General features: G+C 39.3%; 1 protein-coding gene across 6 annotated transcripts in view; it reads left to right on the top strand.

Moving 5' to 3' along the window:
• PGM5 (phosphoglucomutase 5) overlaps window positions 1–25,081 on the top strand; it is a 219,487-nt gene that overhangs the window by 16,500 nt on the left and 177,906 nt on the right. For all 6 annotated transcript variants that reach the window (XM_086415428.1, XM_086415432.1, XM_086415427.1 and 3 more), the window contains exons 2-3: window positions 16,930–17,092; window positions 23,919–24,065. In XM_086415428.1, the coding sequence (XP_086271554.1) occupies window positions 16,930–17,092; window positions 23,919–24,065 (310 nt within the window). The remainder of the gene's footprint in view (window positions 1–16,929; window positions 17,093–23,918; window positions 24,066–25,081) is intronic.

Below are 25,081 nucleotides of genomic sequence, written 5' to 3' on the forward strand. Positions count from 1 at the left end.
TTTTTATATGATTAATTTGAATAGGTTAATGAAAAATGTAAAAAAACTACCTTTTTACAGTAGTTTTTATGGGGCTATGTGAATTTGTCTGAAAAATCTCCAGAAGTATTTAAATCCCCCTTTAAAGATTATGTCCTGCTATATAGAGCAAAAAACAAACTATAGAAAACTAAGTACATGGAGTAAATAGTGTTATTTAAATGAAGTGTGATTAAACTTAGTTTGTAGCGAGTTTATTTTTACCCTATTTCTATTTCCAACAGCTTTAGATACTCCTCAGGGTATCTAAAGTTGATACTCTATGTATCAACTTATTCTAATGTTTTAAAGAGTTGAAAAGCTAAATGGATTATAATATTAGGCTATAAGAATGCCTTTGCCCTTCCCTGGGTAGATCCATCAATGGCTAAGACCACCTGTCTATTTTCTCCTCTTTGTTACATTCTTCTTTTTTAGTCCTAAACTATCTTTAATATTGAACAGATGACAGCACTGTGCCTGCCTTAAGATGTTTCTGACTTTTTCTAAAGTCTTCTTTTTCTAAGATGATATTGTATATCAGCACTGTCTAATAGAACTTACTGTGAGAATGGGCACGTTCTGAAATCTGCACTGTCTTAGCCAACTAGGACACTTCACTGTTGAATACTTGACATGTAGCTGATGCTGCTAAAGAACCAAATTTTACATTTAATTTAATTAATTAAGATTTCAACTTAGCCACAGGTGGCTAGTAGCTACCATACTAGACAGCACAGTTGTGTAACTTAGCATTTTAAATGTATGTGTGTGTTTCATGGAGCCAGATTGTTATAGCAATTATTATTATTTTTTTTTAGCAATTATTGATTAGGTAAAATAAAAGTAGGTCACCAAGTCCTGTGCTGTGCTATGCTGTGCTGTGCTTAGCCACTCAGTCATGTCTGACTCTTTGCCACCCCGTGGATTGTAGCCCACGAGGCTCCTCTGTCCATGGGAAGTCTCCAGGCAGGAATACTGGAGTGGGTTGCCATGCCCTCCTCCAGGGGATCTTCCCAACCTAGGAATATTACCGGGGTCTCCTGCATGGCAAGCGGATTCTTTACCAGCTGAGCTACCAGGGAAGCCCCATTAAATACTACAGATACAGAATTGGCAAACCCAAACCTGATTTCTTCATATGATAACCACACTCTCTCTTGACTTTAGTCCAGGAGGCATGAGGTATGGTAGAGAAAGCACTGAATCAGCAGCTGGAAGGCTTGCCTCATTTTCTAGCTCTGCCAAACAAGTTGCAGTCCAAAGCTTTAGCCTCTTGACATACCTAGGAACCATTTGTTTTCTCATCTATAAACTGTGTATGACTGCATTTCTGAATTATCCTGGGAATCAAATGAAGCACTGCTTATGAAAACATTTTGTAACATCCACAAAACTAGGAAATGCAAGGGAGTATTATTATAGTCAACTGAATACATCTCACATAATAATTTGACTCTATGTATGAACTGAAACAATGTAGAGCTCTGTTACAAGATTTAGCCAAGAGAAAATCCATTTTTTGGCTAGTCATGCACTGTACTGGCCACATGATGATCAGCATTAATGATAGTAATATTGGCCTGCAGTGCAGCTTACAGAATTAAAGAGCTTCTCAATGTCTTGTGAAATCTTTTAGAGGTAGAAAATAAAGTGAATATAAGGAATGCTGGGTCAGCAAGGGACTTGGGTGTGCTCTCTGGATAGAAGCTGTCACAGATTGTATTTGATTCCAATAGATCGTGAAGAGGTATTTGCTGCAGAGAATGAGAATATATGAACCTTGGCCAATTATGAGAACTATCTGAGGAACAAATTTTGGTTTGGTGCCAAAGACAAGGAACATTCATTTGGAAGAGAAGCAGATTGGGATGTGGTGGTGGGTGGCAAGTAAGGAGGAAAGAAGAAAGAAGCAAGAAGCAAGAGAGGGAAACATGTACTTCAACACGAAGGCTTCCTTCCTGAAATGGATCTGGAAATCTGGGTTTGGCTGGCTCCAGGTCCTGTCTCTAGAAGGGAAAAGAACTGGACACTGATTGCTCTGTATTTTCTACTCGTGTCAACTTCAGAATAGGTGAATGGAATGGTCTACTATGGCTCAGACATTAGGAAGGACTGGTGTGTAGTACATTAGAAAAGCCTAAAGGACTCACCATAACTTTATCTTGCTTCCCTTCCCAAATCTTCATCCCAGAATTGTGGAAATAGGCAATCTGTTATATAAGCAATAGCAAGTTTTAGGGAGCCCTTGGTTCCATCCATCTCCCTGTTTGGGTCAGTTCATTCTTTAGTCTTGTAGCCTTAAGTCCTCATTTACTTTTTTATGAGGAAGTAAAAGGAGTAGGAGAGGTTTTGAGAACAGCTGGGCCCTCCCAGTTGCTGGGGTGGGTTATTTTAAGCTTTGTTTAATGTGTCCAGAGACCCAGATGGCATTTTTAACTAAGCTGCTTTATTAAATCTTGTGATAAAACATAATGATGTTTGTTGAAAAGGCAGATACATATCAGCAGCATTATGCTTGAAACTTGCCCTAAAATTTTTCTGTAAAACATCTGTTCCCTTTGTGAACTCTGGAAGTTTGTTAATTTCTGTACAGCCTTGAGGAATAGAAGTTGGAACCTATTTAGGGGGAATCTAAGCAGAGGTATTGGCTTTAGCAACCTTAACCTTCATCTTTTGGGCCTTGGCCACTCTTCTTTTAGACAACAGTGACATGAACGAACACTGTAATATTGAATATGATTATTTGAGAATAATAGGCAGCAAAAAAAAAAAAAAACACACACACACACACATGCAAACAACAAAAAAGATCTATGTTGCCCAGGGATTTTTAAATTGAAGGTAGAAAGCTAGTACTGCAATGTCCTTTGTTAGTGTACAGCTTTGACAGCTAATTGCAAATACTCAAGATTTGGCCAATACACCTTTACTGTTTATATTTGCATAGCCAAAGGGAAAGTTTTGGGTTCTTTCATCTGACTTGACTCACACTAGTTATGAATAAGAGGATATCTAGGATATACACAAGACTTGTTAAAGCCCACATTTTCTGAGTCTTTAAGTATCTTTCATCTCCTACATTGTTAGTGACATCAAATTTTAGAGTAATGCCTGTAGTTTTTAGGAATATTCAGTCCCCAAAGACATTTTTTTCTTGGCATAAGGTCACAATTTTCTTTCCTTTTCCAAGTCTCTACTAATAGGTATTTTGTACAAATAGAACAATTATTGCCTTTCAGTTGTTTTCCTCTAGTGAGAATCTGGTTTGCTAACTAGGGATATCTGGCTTTGTATTTAAGATATTTACAATGAAAAAGAGAAAGGAATTTGAAATCATAGGACCAGAGTTTATCCTACTTGACAAAAGACCCCACAGAATATTGGGAGGAGAGTTTTACAGCAAATGGCTAGTATCATAATATATGAAATGGTTTCTGAAATTAATAAAAAATTCAAACAATTTATAAGAAATATTGTCAACAACTACCAATGTATGAAAAGATGATCAGTGTCACTAGTAACCAAAGAAATACAAATAAAAATAATCCATTAATTTGAAAAAACATAGAAAATACTCAGCTGGCATAGATGTTGGAAAATTGTCATGTTTGTTCACTCTTGGTGGAAGTTGAATTGCTACAACTTTTTCGTCAGGCAGTTGGTCAGTATGTATCCAAATTAATAGAATACTTGTCCAATTATCTAGGAATCCCTGAATTTAAGAATCCATCCTGTAAATTTCTAATACAAATGTGGAAACATTTATGTACAAGAATATTCACTGCAACATTTTGCTAAAGAAAACTTGAAAACAGTTTATATGTTTAGCAGTAGAGAGCAGGTACATAATTTATGACATAACTATACCAGGAATGCATCAGTATCCATAAATAAAGGAAGTGGGTCTATATGTGACTTGAAAAAGATGTGGATTATAGTTTGTTAAAGTGAAATAAAGCAATTAGTAGAAGATCATGTGTAGCATGATGTAGCATGATCCTACTTATGTGTATATAATTAGGTATATAAAGTAGGGTTGGAAGGACATACTGCCTACAGTTAACAGTGAATATATCTAGGGCATGAGGGTGTGTGTGGTCGGGGGAGAGGAATCCTTTCCCTTTCTACTTCATATATGTCTCTTTATTAAGTAATTACACACGTATGTATGCATTACTTTCATAGTTAAACACATCCCTAAAAAGCAGTGAAGAAAGGAGATGCTCTGAACTTGAATTATGGTACTACTGTTTGCAACATGTATGACTGTGGGGAAGTTGCCTAGATTTCTGGGATTTGTTTCCTCATTTATAAAACTAGGGAATGTCATAATACTTCCTCCCACATCTTCCAGGGGTTTTGGGAGGATTGAATGAGGTAATGGATTATTATCAATTATTTATTGATTCATATGACTCAATTAAAACCAAACTATTCCTCCAGGTAAAAGAAGGACATGTGCATATGTGCTTTTTATGCTGAGTAGCCTTACTGGTAGAAGGTGCCTGTTGATCGCAGCTCCATAGGCAAGGCCTTTGGCATTTCTGCAGGCTGCTGGCTACGGCTTGGGAGGCAACTGCTCAAGTCATGATCCTCTCCCCTCTCACACACGTGTGCACGCACGCACACACACACACACACACAAATACACACGCACATGCACCCTGTCACGGTACTTGAGGTGGCAGCAGCTGCTCTGGCATAGACTGTAATTCAACATACAAGACTTTTTTTTTGCATGATCTGTGCATTATTTCTTGTTGTGAATCAGCTGAGTCAATGCCATGCTTTTCAATCTAAAATCTTTCTGAGGCTTAGACTGTGCTAAGAGCAGACCCACCCCCTCTATACCTGCTCCACTGAGGCCAGATCTTAATCTGTTCATTTCATGAGGATTTTAAAGCCTAATGGACTGGACCATGTGAGAGATTACTGAGAGGAACAGACTGAGCAGAGGCTAAGAAACTCCATGCTCATCTGCTGAGTCGTCTGAAAACGCACAGCTGCAAACTCTAGTGATGCTTTAAAGTATTTTGTCAGGATGTTTGTCAGGGTGCCTGTTCCTGCAGTCCTGCTGAATGTTTGGTTAGGAGGCATAATCTTTTTTTGGACAGGATCTCCCAAATGTAAAGTGACAGATGCTAATGTGGAATATAATACAGAAGACCCAGCTTTGCTGTCGTAAATAACAGTAAATTGTTTAATCTTGCTGAGTTGTAAATCTATGATTGCCAGAAGTCTTTAGTTCATTGGAAAATAGTATAACGGATTGAGTCATTTAGCAAATGGACAGTAATTACTTCCCAACCAGATATTGGTCTGATGGAATTTATTTAAAGATCCACATATTTGTATTTTAATTGACTGTGACAACTATTCATAGCTATAAAGAGAGACTAGAGCATAGCTATAAAGAGAGACTGAGATTTTTCTGGGAAAAAATATATACATATACTGGAATATGTGTAGAATAATACGCTATTTATAAAAATGCTAAAAATACTGAGTTTTGGGTATTATATATATAAAACAAATATTTATGTGTGTGTGTGTATATATATATATATATATATACATATATACACACACACATATATATATAATTCTCTCTACCTATAAAGGTTCCAAATGGAAAGTATTCTTAAGCATTTATATAGTTTATCAAGTAGCATATATGTGTGTATATGTGCCTGGGACAGCCTATCCCCAAAGATACATGTTCTTCCCTGGGTATATTCAAGGAGAGTGTGGAGCAGAGTCCCAGATGTCAGAAATATCTGAAGACAGCACAGAGTTGAAGGAAGTGACTAAATGTTCCCAAATGCCCTATGTTTCTGTGGTAATAAATAGAATTTGTGCTAGAGCTGGATGGACTGCTAGTAAGAAACATAAGTAATATAAATCTTGCTATTCTAGTTAAGAACTAATCTTGCATGGACAGCTTTCTACTGTGAGCTCAGCAACATGGGCAGGTTAGCAGCCTGGCATGGGACATACAAGTGGATGGTGCAAGTCAGAGGCATAGATGGGGCAATGAAAGAAGAAGATCTGGGCCAAGACAAGGATACAGACATGGTCCTTTCACTTCTCATCATGGACTTAAGCAGTTTTTTAGTGAGCAGGTTTGGTGGTTAAAGGAGAAAGAAGACATTTCACTTGTGCAGATTGTAGACATGTTATAGGGGCTTCCTTGGTGGCTCAGACATTAAAGAATCTGCCTGCAGTACAGGAGACCTGGGTTTAATCCCTGGGTCAGGAAGATCCCCTGGAGAAGGGAATGGCTATCCACTTCAGTATTCTTGCATGGAGAATCCCATTGACACAACTATTTTTCTATTTAATTAGTGGCAAGCTACTTTCAGTTTAATTTATTCCATAGTGTGAGTTAGTCCTCAAACATTTTTTCAGTTCAGTTCAGTTCAGTTGCTCAGTCGTTTCTGACTCTTTGTGACTCCATGAATCGCAGCACGCCGGGCCTCCCTGTCTATCACCAACTCCCAGAGTTCACCCAAACTCATGTCCATTGAGTCGGTGATGCCATCCAGCCATCTCATCCTCTGTCGTCCCCTTCTCCTCCTGTCCCCAATACCTCCCAGCATCAGAGTCTTTTCCAATGAGTCAACTCTTCGCATGAGGTGGCCAAAGTATTGGAGTTTCAGTTTCAGCATCAGTCCTTCCAATGAACACCCTTTACAATGATCTCCTTTACAATGGACTGATTGGATCTCCTTGCAGTCCAAGGGACTCTCAAGAGTCTTCTCCAACACCACAGTTCAAAAGCATCAATTCTTCGGCACTCAGCTTTCTTTATAGTCCAACTCTCACATCCATACATGACTACTGGAAAAACCATAGCCTTGACTAGACGAACCTTTGTTGGCAAAGTAATGTCTCTGCTTTTGAATATGCTATCTAGGTTGGTTATAACTTTCCATCCAAGGAGTAAGAGTCTTTTAATTTCATGACTGCAATCACCATCTGCAGTGATTTTGGAGGCGAAAAAAAATAAAGTCTGCCACTGTTTCCACTGTTTCCCCATCTATTTGCCATGAAGTGATGGGACCAGATGCCATGATCTTAGTTTTCTGAATGTTGAGCTTTAAGCCAACTTTTTCACTCTCCTCTTTCACTTTCATCAAGAGGCTCTTTAGTTCCTCTTCACTTTCTGCCATAAGGGTGGTGTCATCTGCATATCTGAGGTTATTGATATTTCTCCCGGCAATCTTGATTCCAGCTTGTGCTTCTTCCAGCCCAGCGTTTCTCATGATGTACTCTGCATATAAGTTAAATCAGCAGGGTGACAATATACAGCCTTGACGAACTCCTTTTCCTATTTACGTATAAAAACTTAGCTAAAAGAGCACATTTATATTGGTCAGTAAACCATGCTACCTTTAAATAATGGAAGACTGTACAGCACTAAAATAACGTTGTGGAAAAATATTCAGTGAGAGAGAAAGATAGGCTCCATGGAAGGAGTAGATATATTAAGTGAAAGATGTTGGCTACATCTTTCCCTTTTGTAAAAATATATAAGTATGTAAATGAAAGAGAGAGGAGGATACACAAAGACACATGGACAAAAGGTAGACACTGAAATGTTTACTGTAATCACTTTTAGATTTACAGATGATTTTTTTTTCTTCTTAAGAATAATTCCTAAATGTCATATATTCCACATATGTATTTGTCATATATGTATAAATGTCACATATAAAATATATAAATGTCATATAGGGCTCCCCTTGTGGCTCAGCTGGCAAAGAATATGCCTACAATGTGAGAGACTTGGGTTCAATCCCTGTGTTGGAAAGATCCCCTGGAGAAGGGAATGGCTACCCACTCCCATATTCTGGCCTGGAGAATTCCATGGACTGTATAGCCCGTGGAGTAGCAAAGAGTTGGACATGACTGAGTGACTTTCACTTCACTTCACTTCACTTCTTCAAATGTTATATATATATATATATATATATATATATATATATATATATGTGATTAAAAAATGACTGCAGGTTAGTAAAACATCAAAGTGTTCAATTACTGTGAATTAGAAATTCATAATTAAGAATTAAGAAATGATACCAGCAAGGAAGACAAAGGAAATACATCAAGGATTTATTGGGTGCCAGACACTGTACTGGATGGAGTTCGGCTTTGTTGCTATCTTTTACCCTACATCTTTTGGGTAACAAAACTGAAATACAGAGATTTCAGAATCTTTTCAAAAGTCATATAGTCGGGAGGTGGCAAATCTGTTTTTACATCATTTCCCATTGAATACCAAAATCTCAGTTTATCTCAGGGCACTCAATCCTGCCTTCTTGACCTGGATAGATCCAATAGTTCTTATCCAGGTATCCAATGGCTTGATCACTTTGAAAAGCGGCAGCAGATAGGCCCTTTTTTTATTTCAGTGAGCCATGTCCTCTATCTTAAGGTAGAGTTCAGTATCTTCCAAGCACCTAATTACCAGTAGGAACGTAAGCTCCAGTTTCGTTGCCCCCAGTTTGTACTTAAGGAAAGCTTGATATCTGCTCAGCGAGACCTTGAGGATTGGTGGACTAATTGAGGAACAGAACTTGGGCCAAACTTGCAGATACCTGTGACTTTTCTACACCTGTAGAGAGGTTTGGAATTGAATGTGAAACCCATATTGGTTTGGATCTAATGAGAGCTCATCTCTTCTTCTGGCTCCTGGGTGTGTGTCAAGACTTCGAGGGCAACAGGCAGCTGAGGATGAGCTCTGTTGCTCCCATCTGGTCTCCCCGTAACAAAGTGTGTAACTGCACAATTATCCATGTGCAAATGGAGAAGTCCCTTGATGTTTGGATAATCACATCCATGTCTTAAGTTTGTTATCTCTCAAAATTCCACTTCACCATCTCCTGCTTACTCGTGTGCAGCACTGGTCAGGGGCTGGCACTCATCTCTGACAGCTGGGACAAGAGCCTGAAGCCCTGACATCCACGGCAGTTTGACTCTGGGTTTCCTTCATGGCTTTTGTTTTTTGTTTAACCAAGAAGATGAGAAACAGGCATCTTTGTGTTTATGACTTTCCATGCACTTCTTAGGTGGATGTGGTGGAGGCTGTGTGGTCCTGACCAGCACTCTCTGTGAACCATCAAGGAAGTTTCTGTCTCGTGTGCTCTTTAACTCTCTCTGATTCACTTTCAGAATTACAGGGATGTGACATAGTGAACAGAGGATACTGAAGAATGTCATGCTTACTTTTTCTTTTCTCTCTCTGGGACTCTTTATTTTTTATTACTCATTTAAAGTTAAAAGGAAATCATAAAGGGGAAATCTTATTTACGGGAGTTTACACATGAAAACAATCCTGCTTTCATTAGTGTTATGTTGCTGGGGAATAACCATTTGGAATCAAAATTCTGCATCTACTTTGAGATTTTAGCCCCAGGGTTTAAATTATATATTGCTGCTCTCTAGAACTTTAATCTGAGTTAATTAGAAACTGAACTCATACTAAATCTAATTTAGAAGAGTAGTTGTTAGTATTCTGAAAAGAGGGAGCCATCAGAAATAAAAGCAGTTAAATAATTTGTTGTATATAGCACGTGGTATAAAGTATGGACATGCTGGGAGAAAGCTTCATATAATAAAATTTTCTCTTTCTCAGGACACTGGTCTTTGGTATGTGGAGGGGCATATCGATTCCTGAGGTACTTGCTGTGCCCATTCATGGGTGGAGTAAACAGTGATGCAATCTAGGTGAGGTTTAAGAGTTGGTGGAAGACATTGGAATCTAGAAGAACAGACTCAGAGGGATTATGAGTAACTGCATCATGGGATATGATTGATGACAATTGTACATGGGTACAGCGGACACCCTCTCTTTCCCAAGCATTTAGAAGTTAAGACGGGGTGACAAGTTCGTGCTGGCTCTGTGGATCTGTGTGTCTGGGGAGGTGTGTACCTCACGTGTGTCTGCAGGCGCCTGTGTGACAGTGTTCTCATGGCTCCCCGTGGACCCTGGGGCCTGTGTCTGTGTGCCTTCATGTGAATGTGCGAGTGACCATGACTCGGGTCTACTTTGCCCCCTTTCCTAGTGGAACTGAAAGACGTGTTTCTCAGGGGCAGCAAGGCCCACCCAGGTTGGTGCAGGGCTGGGTGGGATTTCTCTTCTTCCAGCCAAACACAGACATTATCATATACAGTTCAGAGAATCCTCAATTTACAAGAAACTCTGAAATGTATTTGAATTCTTAAGAAAAGGCCTCCAAAATTCTTACTAAGATTTTTAATAATCCATTAAGTGAGGCCTAGAATATCACTTTAACAATAGGACTTTGCAAATTGAAAGACAAGCCAACCATGTTACTGAAGTGCCCCTTCACTTAAAGGAACTTGTTGAATGTGTTAAAAAAGAATTAATGAAAAATGTATCCTGTTAAGTGTCAAGGCTATTCTCAAAATAAAGCAATATCACTTAACAGGAAAACAAATTCTAGTTGAAGTATATAATTGTTAAGATAGTTGTTATGGCTATTTTTTGAGATGGATTTCATCCCTTAAAGAATTCAATTCTTGTACAAGGATTTTAGTAAATAAACTCTTCCAGCATGGGGGCATGAAATCATCACATGGAGCATTGAAGAAGAATGGAATAAAATTGATAACAAAACAAACAAAGAAAAGACAGATCATATGGTGTGGGCATGGATTTCCTCCAGTGCCCCTTTGAGAGGGTCAGTGAGGGAACAGCAGAGTGACACAGCTCAGACCTCCCCAGGCTGCGACTGGATTTCACATGTGAGTAAAAGTCAGATGTTGCCTACTTTAGTGCTGGAAACAAAACCAAAGCCAGTATTGGAAGTAGACCATCTTTTCTTTGCAAGGTAGCAGTCTGCAACATTGGCAGAGGATGGTACTTCTAAGACTTTCAGAAAGGGAAGTGGTAGTTTAAAGGATTATCTAAGGTCTAAAATTAAATTTTAAATGGGGGAGGGGAGACAATTTGGGTAAGGCAATAGCATGATTTGTGTCATGTTGAAGCTCATAGAGGGTTTATGTAATCCCATCTTAAGTAACTTTTCATGACTCTGAACCTTCTTGACTTTGCAGATGAAGAACCCAAGCCTCAGAGAAATTACATGATTTGCCTTAGATCAGGGGTAGAGCCAAGACTTAAATCTAGATCTTTTAACTTTTGGGGTGCTTTTTACTTATACAACAGGGCTTCCAAAGGTTATATTTCTTTAACCAGTTATTAGATCTTGAAAGCCATAGCTTTTCTGATGACATTTGCCTTGGTTCCACATTGGGAAAGGAGTACATCAAGGCTGTATATTGTCACCTTGCTTATTTAACTTATATGCAGAGTACATCATGCAAAATGCTGGACTGGATGAAGCACAAGCTGGAATCAAGGAGAAATATCAATAACCTCAGATATGAAAATGACACACCCTTATGGCAGAAAGCAAAGAGGAACTAAAAGCCTCTGATGAAAGTGAAAGAGGAGAGTGAAAAAGCTGGCTTAAAACTCAACATTCAAAAAACTAAGATCATGGCATCTAATTCTGTCCTCGTGGCAAGTAGATGGGGACACAATGGAAACAGTGGCAGACTATTTTCTTGGGCTCCAAAATCACTGCAGATAGTGACTGCAGCCATGAAATTAAAAGATGCTTGCTCCTTGGAAGAAAAGCTATGACAAACCTAGACAGCATATTAAAAAGCAGAGACAGTACCTTGCCCACAAAGATCCATGTAGTCAAAGCTACGGTTTTTCCATAGTCGTGTATGGATGTGAGAGTTGGACTATAAAGAAAGCTGAGTGCCGAAGAATTGATGCTTTTGAACTATGGTATTGGAGAAGACTTTTCAGAGTCCCTTGGACTGCAAGGAGATCCAACCAGTCAATCCTAAAGGAGATCAGTCCTGAATATTTATTGGAAGGACTGATGCTGAAGCTGAAACTCCAATACTTTGGCCACCTGATGAGAAGAGCTGACTCCTTTGAAAAGACCCTGATGATGGGAAAGATTGAAGGCAGGAGAAGAGGATGACAGAGGATGATATCGTTGGATGGCATCACCGACTCAATGGACATGAGTTTGAGCAAGCTCCGGGAGTTGGTGATGGACAGGGAAGCCTGGTGTACTGCAGTCCATGTGGTCGCAAAGAGTTGGACATGACTGAGTGACTGACCTGAACTGAACTGAATTGGGAGGGGGAGAATTCACAGAGGAGAACACAGACACACAGAGGTGATATGAACACAGGTGGAGACTGGACTGAGGGTTGGTCTCTGCTGGGGGCAGATGGAGTCCTCAGTGGTAGATGCAGCCATGTTGGCCTCAGTGTATAGAGGTCCATGTGGTGATCCCACGCTTGACCTCTGTCCCTGCCATCATTGGCCACTGTGTTCACGAGCCCATTGGACAATGACAGGAGTTGCTGGGGAAAGAGGCTGACGGGTACTGATGGAGCAGGTCATCTTAGCCCCTTGATTAAATCCTCTTCTGCTGAGGGCCCCTTTTGGTGAGCGCTCCTGTGGTACACAAATATCTTCATGATTTTCCTTGTCTTATCTTAGAAGCCTCATCACTTATTCTCCTCCGTCTCCTCCAGCACTTGTTTCCTTTTAGAATTCTCTCAACTAGAGTTATCCTCAGTGTCCAGCATTGCTGTATTTTGGGGGGCATATTGGGGGGTTAATGAGTAGATCTACACAGGTAAAATTTCCACTGATAACTAAAATGTTTTAGGTTGAAATTTTATTCAAGTGTATTTTTTCACTTTAAACAGATTAGATGTTATCTTTAAAAAAATTCAAATTTAACAAGATAAAGATATGTTTATAATCTTTGCTATTTAACAAACTATACATTTTTATTTCTTTGCATATTTATTTATTTATTATTTTCTAAGTGCTAGCCCCAAAGTGTACATAATTGTACATTTTTGTGATAGCTTAAAAGTTATTTGATTTCTGCATTTTTGACTTAGCATTAAATTATTGTCTATGTTCCTTCTCTACTGCTTAAGAAAATGTAAGTTGTTACAGCAAATAAACTTGAAATTTAGGCAATTTTTATTGCCTTAAAACAATAGAAATTTTTATCTCACTCACATAATAGTCCAATGTGGATGTTGCTGGTGGGCAAAGACTCTTGTCCATCCAATGAAGAGGTAGGGACTCAGGTACTTTCCACCTTCTAGTGCTGGCATCTCCTAGAGCTGCATGGTCACCTGTGTTGAGCTTTTGAAAGGGGAAATAAACAGTGAGGAGAAAGGTGTATTAACGTCTCTTAACATGTTAGCCAGAACAAATGTTTCTAGCCAGAACAAACACGCATTACTTCTGTTCTTTCTCACACTGGTTTTTCCCTCATTTTGAAAATTGGTCACATGGCCGCACATAGCTACAAGGGTGGGTCTGGAGAATGTAGCCCTTGGCTGGGCATCTGTTGCCCAGCAACAGCTCTGCCCTATGGAAGAGGAGCATAACTCTGGACTGTTCACCCAGTCTGCCCAACTGGTCGATCTTCATGATTACCCTTGTAGATGGCTGAAGAATATTCCTTAAGTTCAGACATCACACTTTGATAGGTTGTTCATTATTAGACATTTATAGGAATTGTTTAAAAATTTTCACCTCTAATATCTAGATCCCGCTGTAGGAAACGTGTACACACACATAACTTTCCGCCCTTTGAGAATTATTTCTATAAGAATGATTCTGAAAAAATGGGAGAGAGAGAAAATAATGAATTTAAGTTACAAATATTTTTCAGGCTTTGGAATATATAGGCGTACTCCTTGAGAATAGTTGCATTGCTGCATATGCAAGGTCTTCAACATTGCTTGTTTCATGGTAATACTCAAAATGAGTTGAATGATGAAATAAAATATAACAAAAGCACCTGGAACATGATTTATCATGGCTCTGGAAAAAATGAATGTAATTTTTGTCCTATATCTTTCCCATCTTAATAAATGTTACCATCATTCATCAGATTATTAAAGGTAGAAGCTGGGAGTTGACTCCTTTCCTTACTGTCCCTGTTTTATTTATTTCTGTGTAAGAAATTATGACAAAACTTACAGGCTTAAAATAACAACGGATATTTATTATTGCTCACAGTTTCTATGGGCGAGGAGGCAGGTTGTTTTGACTCAGACATGGCTGCATGTCAGTAGGGTCTAGACAGTCCAGTGCAAGATGGCTCACCTACACACTTAAACATAGCTGGAAAGTGATGCTGGCTGTTGGTGGGAGAACTCAGGTGCTCTTGGTCCAGGTGGCTGCACAGGGCCTCCTTGAATGTCCCAGTGACATGGTGGCCACTATTTCCCAGAGTGAGCAATCCAAGACAGCAAGGCAGAAGTGGCAGCGTCATTTATTGGGAAGTCACACACCTTCACTTTTGCAGTGTTCTACTAAACACCCAGATCTTCCTTATTCACTGTGGGAGGGGACTGCACCAAGGCATGAATGCCAGAGGCATGGATTGTTGGGGGCCATCTTGAAGGCTGGCTACCGTAGTGTCTCCATTCCATATTTCATTCTACCCACATGTTCTGTTCATTCTCCTTCCAAAGATACTTTCAGATAGAATCACTTCTCTTCATTTCTACTGCTTCTAGTCTAGTCTAAGACAGGGTCCACACTCAGCTCTGCCGTGATAGCCTTCCATCTGATCTTTCTCCTTTTTCTCTTCTACTTCTCACTCTCTAATGCATTTTTTTAACATCGCAGCCACTCACTCATCATTCATTCATTTTTTTCTATTCATTAATTCTATTCATTTTTTATTAATGAATAGAATTTTTAAATTAATGAATAGAATTAATAGAAAACCTATTCATCACTTATTTTTTCTATTAATTCTGTTAAATATATTTATTGCATACTTACTATATGCTAGATTTGTTCCAGAGTCTCCAGAGTATAGCAGTGAAACTTATATGTAGTGAGGAAATAAATAAGATGGAAAATATTAAAGGGTAATGTGTGTAACCCAAAGGACTAAACAAAGTAAGGAAAATAGAGGACAACAAGGAAATTAGGGACTTATGTGTGCTGTACTATATAGGACTGTCATGGGTTCTGTCTTTGATTAGTTGACATTGAATAGTAACCGAAAGACAGGAGGAGGCAGGCATATGGATACTTGGGTAAGCGTGTCCTAAGCAGAGGAAAGAGCAAGCACAAAGCATGCTTGCTGTGTGTGAGGAACAGGAGACCAGCCAGTGTCGTTGGAGCAGAGAGAGGAAGGGGAGTGGAGAGTGGCAGGTGATGGGGTCAGATCACGGAGGGCCTGGTGGACTGAAGACTTTGACTCTACCTGGGGTTGGTGGGACATGAGGACAGTCGTTGGAATGCTTTGCTAATATGATATGACTTGCTTTTTAATAAGATCTTTTGGATTGCTCAGCCATGATCTTTATAACTGATAAGGTCACTTCTAGTGCTTAAAACCCTTCCATGGATTCCTGGAATACCTAGAGTAAAATCTAAGCTCTGTTAGCTATTATTACTATAATTGTTATGCTATTATTAAAATTAACACCCCATTATTGTCACAGATCCCACTGATTTTTTTCTGGTATTTATCCAACTAGTAATTACTATTAATACTACTATTACTATTACCACTACTACTAGGTTTATTTGTTTATAATCTACCTCATCCACTTGAGAATATATACTCTGGAGATGTTGTAGCTGAGTGTCTTTCCATACTAAATTATCCCAAAACTGCTTTATTTTTGGAGCTCTTGTGTTTGATCTTTAAGAAATTTTTTTTCCTATATCTTTCCTCATTGTCGTATTTGGTCAATGACTTACTTCCAGCAATGCTATTATTGGTGCCAGGGTAACTTTGCAATTGTGCTGGACATAAGAGCTGGTCTTGGCTTCAAGGCTATGCCAGTACTTCTCAGACTTTAAAGGACAAGTGAATTATGTGGAAGGGTAGGGATCTTGCTAAGTGTGGGGTGGGCCTTGAGGTTTGGCATTTCTCCCAAGTGATGCCCATGCCACTGGTTTTTTGAGTAAGGAGAGGGTTTGATCACCAAACTTGACTGGATGTTGGAAATGCCTGTGGAGCTCAGGCTCCTCCCCTGCCATGCCTGATCCTGAGGCACTCTTAGTAGTAAGAATCTTCCAGTTCTCATTAATGATTCTAATTGGTAGCAACATTTGAGAACCACTGCATTGGATGACACTGGGTCCTATTTTGAAAACAAAGCACTCAGAGTAATGCTCTACAGGGCTATGCTGCTTTCTTTCTTTTTTAAAACTCAATTTCATGGCTATAGAGAGTCTGGCCACACAGATGGATGACCTCCAGATCACTGCCTAGCATGGCTGGATTTCCCCAGTGTCCCCAGCACATGGTATCACTTAGTGGCCAGAATAGGACTTCTGCCCTCAGGAAACTGGGGCTTCCAAGTGCAGTTAAAATACACTTGCTGACAACAAGGCTGTAGCAAGTCAGGTCCCTCCTGTGTGAGCTTGTGCTGAGGCAGGGAAGGAAGGTGAAGCAGAGAAGTGCTCTGTTTTTCTTTCTTGTAATTTCAGAATGTACAGGTGCAGTTTATGAGCCAATAACAAACTAAGAACTTCTTATATGAGTCAAGCTAACCCTTTGGTCATCAGAATCAGGTGTTTTAAACTGCTGAAAAGTAATGAGGCATATCTCCCTTACAGGTTAATAAGTGACTACGAGACATGGGTGTCCCATATGGTCTTGGAGATATTGGGCCAGAGAGGTGCCTCCCCGTGCCCCCACACATCTCTTCCCACCTGAAGCCCACTCAGTTCTTTTTGCCAAGTGACCAGTATGTACTAACAGAGCCTGGGACACTTTCTCATAGAAATGTACTTCAATCCCATGTAACCAGATTGATTTTTTTTTTTTCTGGCTAATCTAGATTGGTCGACTGATCATTGGACAGAATGGCATCTTGTCGACGCCTGCTGTGTCCTGCATTATCAGAAAGATCAAGGCAGCTGGTGGAATCATCCTGACAGCCAGCCACTGCCCTGGAGGACCAGGAGGAGAGTTTGGAGTGAAGTTTAATGTTGCCAATGGAGGTATGTGGTTCAGAATATGCCTTAATTGTCATGGTTTCTTTCCTCTTATATCATGGTCTTACAATGACCCCATGATGTCATACAAGCAAGGCAGAGAGGGAATGGCTCAGAAAAGTCTAGTGAGGTGCCTGTAGTAGTCAGGGTTTTCCAGAGAAGCAGAACCAGTAGGACATATAGATTGTCTCCAACTTAATGATGGTTTGATTTAAAGATTTTTTTGACTTTATACTTTATAGTATAAAAGCAATATGCATTCAGTAGAAACCTTGTTTCACTGGAATTTCAAATTTTGATCTTTTCCTCGGCTAACAATGCTGTATAATTCTCTCTCGTGATGCTGGGCAGCAAGTGCAGCTCCTACCCGATCACAAGGGTAAACAACCAGTACATTTACAACTGCTCTGTACCCATTCAGCTCAGTTGGTAAAGAATCTGCCTGCAAGGCAGAAGACCCTTGTTTGATTCCTGGGTCGGGAAGACCTGCTGGAGAAGGGACAGGCTACCCACTCTAGTATTCTTGGGCTTCCCTTGTGGCTCAGCTGGTAAAGTATCTGCCTGCAGTGTGGGAGACCTGGGTTTGATCCCTGGGTTGGGAAGATCCTCTGGAGAAGGGAAAGGCTACCCACTCCAGTATTCTGGCCTGGAGAATTCTATACAGTCCATGGAGTGACAAAGAGTCAGACACGACTGAGTGAGCTTCACTTTCACTTTGCACCCATTCTGTTGTTCTCTTTCAGTACAGTATTTGATAAATTAAATGAGATATTCAGCACTTTCCTATAAAACAGGCTTCAGGATAGATGATTTTGTACAACTGTAGACTACCAAGGTGTTCTCAGCATTCTTATGATAGGTTAGGCTAAGCCACGATGTTAGGTATATTAAATGCATTTTTGACTTATGATATTTTCAGTTTACAATGGGTTAGTCAGAATGTAACTTGTAAGTCCAGGAAGATCTAGAAAGAGATTTATTTGAATGAATTGGCTTATGTGATTATGGAGGCTATGAAGTGCCAAGATCTTTCCAGGAGAGTGGATGATATAGGTCTGGTCTGAGTCTGCAGGCCTGAGAAGCAACAGAGCTGATGGTGTAAGTCCCAGTCTGAGTCCATGTCTGAAAGCCGAGCAGCACCAGTGTGTCAGGTGGAAAGTGAACTCTCCCTTCCTCAGGCTTTTTGTTTTGTCCATGCCTTTGGTGGGGTAGGTGAGGCCCAGCCATGCTGGGGAGGGCAGTCTGCTTCACTCAGTCTACTGTTAATCTCATCCAGAAACCCCTCACAGACATGCTCAGAGTAACATTTAACTGAACATCTGGGCTCTCTGTGACACAAGCAAGCTGACATGTAAAATTAAGCATCATGTTGCCTCAGGTGATGTGACAAGGAAGGGGCACAATGGGGTCTTATACCCATTTAGTCTCTTGGTCCCCTGCACTCCTCAGCACAGTGAAATGGTTGAATACTGATGCTTATCTGACATGGAAGGACCCTGGATTTTAAAGTTGAAGCAGACCCTCAAAGTCATTTAGATGATTCCCATCATTTTACAAATAGACAGATCAAAGCCCTGAGAGGCTGTTTGCTCAAGGTCACATTGGCAGACAGAGGACTTCTTAGCATAAGTCCTACCTTCTCCCTTTCCTATAGTGTTGACTTTCTCTTACTAACCTGCTTAGAATTATTTCACTTTTTCTTGTATTTATAGAAATTTATAGTTTAGAAGGGCTTCCCTGGTGGACCAGTGGTAAAGAATCTGTCTGCAGTGCAGGAGACTGAGGAGACACTGGTTTGATCCCTGGGTCGGAAGATCCCCTGAAGGAGGGCATAGCAACCCACTCTAGTATTCTTGCCTGGAGAATCCCATGGACAGAGGAGCCTGGCAGCTACAGTTCATGGGATCACAAGAATCGGACACAACTGTAGTGAATGAGCATGGACAGTTTAGAAGTCCTAGTGGGGTGGGATATGTGTAAAAGGGTGAATTAAAACATTTTTGAACATGTATAAAATGTAGGGTAGGAAGGATAATAATAAATGGATACCATATATTCCTTACTGTTTTTCCATTTGCTTTTTTCCCCTAAAGACTTTTAAGGTAAATTACAGCATGAAGGCTTAAATATTTCTGACTACATCTCTTTAAAATAAAGATGTATTTCTGTATAACTATATGATCATACCTAACAAAAATCAGTAATTCTCTAATGTCATCTAAAATCTCATCTATATTTAAAATTTTCTGAGTGTCCCCCAAATGTTGTTTACATCTGCTTTGTTAAAGCCAAGTTTTGTCCCAGAACCATGCGTTGCATTTGGTTTTTAAATCTCTTAAATCTCTTTTAATCTAGAACACTAAGTCTTCATGTATATGTGGGTGGGAGCTGAATTTTAACCAACAACTGTTGCCCTTAGGAAGCATTCCTGGCCCAGGCACAGTAGCACATCTTGAAAGGGAAGTACATGATTGCCCCCTCCTTGCAGCCATTTTGGATATTATTCAAAGAAAGAATGTTACTCAAGTCAAGTGTTTAAAAAAAAAAAACAACCTTTTATGAAGAGCCTTATTTTTGAAGGTATGATTCAAGAAACCCTGCTTCACCAAAAAGCACACCTTGGGCCAACATTTAGTCTTGCAGAAGCTACTGAATATTTCAGGAAAAAATATGCAAAGTGCAGGTATTCTATATACTTATAATATAGGACATTTCATGTACTCAGAATATGGCAAAATGTAATATATAAGTAATATAAAAGTTGCTAAACTAAATAATGTATTTAAATATTTGAATTAATATCTGACTGAATATCTTATAAGAGAATTTCAATCATCTCTGTTGATAATTTGTGAGGTATAAAAGGAAAAGATACTATTTAAATAACCATTTTTTAGACTGAATTTCAGGAGGTTATGAGACTTGCTCAGTCATATCCTGAATAGGTGAAGGGGGTTGAATTTATCATTTAGCCTTTAACTATGTTGAAAGTCTTTCCTTTTACATTTATTTCTTCATGTTTACATGTCTTGGTGTCATTAATGAGACTAACATTCCTGCTAGCATGGAGAGATTCAGTTGGCTTCTTCCTGCTTAGAGTGAGTTTTATCATGACATCTTTCATCCGAAGTTGCAAGTTGCACACAGTCATCTCTTCCATTGAGTGTCATACAGATACATCTCATGGAATAAGTTAAAAGGCAAAATGTCTACAGAATTGGTAGGTACATCCAGAGAAATAGGACACATCTAAAGCTATGTTGCTTTTAAATTATTTATGGAATAGGACTTTTCTGAGCATGTTTGTAAATAGGGGAGAAGATGCTAGAGGACAAAAGGAATCAATAATAAAAATACTTTTTTAAATACTTAGAGTATACCAAGCTACATACTCGGAACTTTACATACATGTTCTCATTTAATCCTCATAACAGCCTGATGAAGTCACTGAGGAATAAAAGTGGCTTAAAAAACTTGACCAGTATCACAGAAGTCATGAGTTGTGGAGCTCATTTGGAACCTAGATTCCAAGAAGTGGGCAGAACTTCTGAGTGAAAAGGCAGAGCTGGGGGAAAGAAGCATCTAGAGGGGTATAGAATGGAAACTTTGGGAAAGAGTTGCTTATCCCTCTTGTAAAGGAAAAGGAGGAAATGTTGCCTGTCAAATTTGTCAGTCCTAAGGAAAAGGAAATCAGTCCTGAATATGCATTGGAAGAACTGATGCTGAAGCTGAAATTCCAATACTTTGGCCACCTGATGCAAAGAACTGACTCCTTGGAAAACACCCTAATGCTGGGAAAGATTGAAGGCAGGAAGAGAAGGGGATGACAGAGAATAAGATGGTTGGATGGCATCACTGACTCAATGGACATGAGTTTGAGCAAGCTCCGGAGTTGGTGATGGACAGGGAGGCCTGGTGTGCTGCAGTCCACGGGGTTGCAAAGAGTCGGACATAACTGAGCAACTGAACTGTACTGAAGATAATGGAGCAAGGATAGCTAAGGGACTTGGGATAAATAGAGATGTTTTCTAAAAGGTCCTCTGGGGAATTTGTTGAGGATACCTGAGGAATTGTGGGGATCAAGGTAAACTTAAGCAGCCTCATTCTTTGGGGTAACCAGTTTGGATTGTTTCACGACTGCCTTCAGCAGCACATGGGAGTCTGGTAATGGCAGCAGTGGAGCAGATGATGGTGGTGGGGAGTGACAGTGTGGGCACGGCAGAGCAGCAGGAGAGCTGGTAGTTGTTAAGAATGTCTGAGTTGACATTAGATTCTTAGGATTCAAACCCACCCTCTGTTATACCAGTGATGTGACCTTGCTTAAAGTCATCTCTTCCAAGTTCAGTTTCCTTATTTGGAAAATGAAGATATTAATAGTTCTCACTTCATATACTTTTTGTGTGTGCTAAGTTCCACATAAGGCATGAAATGTGTTATGTGTAAATTTCAACAAATGTTGGCTTGTCTTATTATTCTAACAACGAACAGAAAGGCTCAAATGCTAGACCATAGGGTCCTTCTGGGATAATAAACCAGTGAAATGAGAATGGACCAATAGTCTGGGAGTAATCAAGTGATGATGGACTTCTGTATAGGAATGGAGAGCAGGTTCAGCAGGAGTATGGAGTAGAAGTAGGGTAGATAGAAGATTAGGAATTTGTGGAATGAAGATACTCAAATTTGATATTTTTGAAATAAGAATTTCAAGAGACAGTTTCTGGCATGACTGTACTAGGAACTGACTTAAATGAAGAAGAAGTCATTGGAGCGGAAGATGTTAAGAACTGGGAGGATGTAAAGAGATAACAATGGAGAAGGGAATGGCAACCCACTCCAGTATTCTTGCTGGAGAATCCCATGGATGGAGGAGCCTGGTAGGTTACCATCCACGGGGTCGCAAAGAGTCAGACGTGACTGAGCTACTTCACTCACTCACTCAAAGAGATACAAAGGATTTTGATGACCTCAGAGGTTATCAGCATGGCTGACTGAGCAGCATCTAGCTGGTTACAACTTGTTTTACTTTTGGAAATCCGTGTGCTTTGGCATAACAAACTCAGACAGAGACTTTTAAAATGTGATGGAAGTATCCCAAGAACATAACGCAGTACCTGAGGGATATTCATGTGTCATCTGGAAAGCTTAAAAAAAATGCAAAGATAAGTAACTCTATTGAATTTTTTAAGTTTTGCAAAAGAATGAAAAATGTAAGGAGTGAAGTTGAGAAGGACTATGTTTATTTCTTTGTGGTCTTCACTTTTCCTGTAGAAGAACATGGGGGTATTAAAATATATTAGGCTTTTTTCCATCCAGTGAAATGGTGCTATTGCTATTCCTTTCCCCTCTCTCCCCACTTCATTGAGGTGTAATTGATATATTAAAAACCTGTACATATTTAATGTATGCAGCTTGATGAGTTTGGTAATTATTCCTTTTTATATGTTCAAGGAACCTTTTTGGGAGGTGATAACAGTGAAATGGGCTTCCCTGGTGGCTCAGTGGTAAAGAATTCTCCTGCCAATGCAGGAGACTCACGTTTGATCTCTGGGTCAGGAAGATCCCTTTGAGAAGGAAATGGCAACACACTCCAGTATTCTTGCCTGGAAAATCCCATGGGCAGAGGAGCCTGGAGGGCTACAATCCATGGGGTCATGAAGAGTTGGACATAACTTAGTGACTAAAACAGCAACTACCGTGCTATATTCTAAGGCAGCACTGTCTAATAGAAATATATTGTAAGCCATACATGTAATTAAAAATTTTCTAGTAGCCACATAAAATAGTAAAAAGAAGCAGATGAAATGAATAAAATATTTTATTTCACTTGATATATCCAAAATATTATCACTTCAACATGTTACTATAAAATTATGAATATAATCTATTCTGGTTTTATACTATTCAAAATTTGGTGTGTATTTTATAATTATAGCACATGTCAGTATAACTAGTCATATTTCAAGTGTTCAAGAGCCACATGTGGCTAGAGGCTATTGAATTGAATAGCATAGTTCTAAGGGCTGGGATAGAAGAGAAATCAAGAAACAATTGCAGTTCAATGGAAAATTGTAACTAGTGAGTGAGATCAATACACAAAGCTATCTATCTGTCAATCATTTATATTTTAGATCTTCAATCTACTTATTTACTTGATTCCCAAACTTACTGAAAAAAATCCAAAGTAGCTTGCAGTAAGATATAAAAATTAAAAAGAAAAAGGAGGGCAGCTATTGATTTTATGTTCAATTCATTTAAAGCCTATCACTTCACCTTAATTGTCAACTTGACCTTGTGAAGATGTGCATCAGATATTTTAAACTTCACTTTGAAAACTTGGGAGTCACTAGAGAGTATGAGTTGGGAAAACTAACGTACCCTGGTCAACTTATACACCAAATAGGCAGCAGACCTGGGAGTAGAAGTCATACTTTCTCTGGGTGCACTTGGGAGGCTGCAGTTTAACCCTGGAGTCCCTCACTTCTGTCAAATGCATATCCTGTTTGTGTCTCATATCCTGAATAAAGCTGATGACATAACCAGGTCTCCCTGGCAGGTGTGCAACTATTTTTAGGGAAGACGTCTCATTGCTTAGAAGTGGATTAAAACAAAGCAACATGTGGGTTATTGGCCTGCATGGAACAGGTGAGGCTGGCCCCGTTTCCTCCAGAGTGGATGGATAAGAAATACTGAAGCCATTTGAACTGTGAACTGTTGACTGTTGTCTAGAACACAAAGAAATCTTGTTCCTGCTTGGTGGAGGAAGAGCTAACATTTCTCTGATTTATTTTTTATGCAAATTTATTTTTGGTGGCGTATTATTTTCCAATTTTAGGTCCTGCTCCAGATGTCGTCTCAGACAAAATCTACCAAATCAGCAAAACAATCGAGGAATACACTATATGCCCTGATTTGCGAATTGACCTGTCTCGACTAGGAAGACAAGAATTTGACCTGGAGAACAAATTCAAACCATTTAGAGGTAATTGGGAAATTGTATTTTGAAGAAAATTAGAACTCTGTGGATGGAGGTGACATTTTTTCTTCAGGGGAGAGCACATACAAAAGTGATGGAATTATCAATTTTAGGAGTGGCACTTGATAAATAGATATAAACTGAGTGTGGTGCAGAGGGAAATGAGAGCAGCCAAGATATTTGGAACTGGCAACTTTCAACAACTGCTTTCCAAATTCTATCATTTTTGACATAGGGAACGTTTCACGGCTGACTCTTTTACAGTGTTCCAAGAATAGACTGTGAATTGCCAACACATGTCTTTACTTTTCTAAGCAATTAAGGTGAAGATGCTGAAATACTTTAGATAATTAAAAAGAGACCCAACAAGGTAATGGAGTTGTTGAAATTTCCCATGGAAGATAGGTGTTTCTTTTCCAAGCTAGGATCATGTAGTTTATCTTGATTCAATTCACGGTTGACCACCTGCTCTATACCATGCTCCATGATAGAAGATTTTACAAAGGAATTCACTAAGTACCAAATGGATTTAGGAAAATGGTTCAAAAATTGAAAACCAGGATGAAGTTGCCAAAAGTATTATCCTGTATGGTAGAGTGAATAAAATTTCTAAGTCCTCAGATTTAACCTTTCAATTTGTAGATTAGTATTGAACCATGTAATAACATTAATACCAAGTAAATGCATATTATTATTCACCCTCTATTTTATCCTGTTGCTTTCTCCTAGAAGGCATACAAGTAGCAATAAAACAAACTTTTTTTTTTAACTCCTTCAGTGCCTCTATCAGCTTAAATCCAGTTTGTATTAAGATGGTATCCTTATTTTACAAGTAATTTATTTAGTTCAAAAGGTGAAATACCTAGTTCATGGCCACATGGTATTTTAGGGACAGAGAGGAGCTTGAAATATACTATTTGGAGACACAGTGTTGGGCCAACTCTTCCAGTTTTATTGGAAGATTTTGAGTCAATTGCTTGCTTAGCTAGTGAGCAGAAGTTAATTGAAAGCCACGTGATACT

The sequence above is a fragment of the Bos grunniens genome, chromosome 8 (genome assembly GCF_055505025.1).
Source record: "Bos grunniens cultivar Pamir isolate PY7600 chromosome 8, Bosgru_T2T1.0, whole genome shotgun sequence".
In the NCBI taxonomy this organism is placed as follows: domain Eukaryota; kingdom Metazoa; phylum Chordata; class Mammalia; order Artiodactyla; family Bovidae; genus Bos; species Bos grunniens.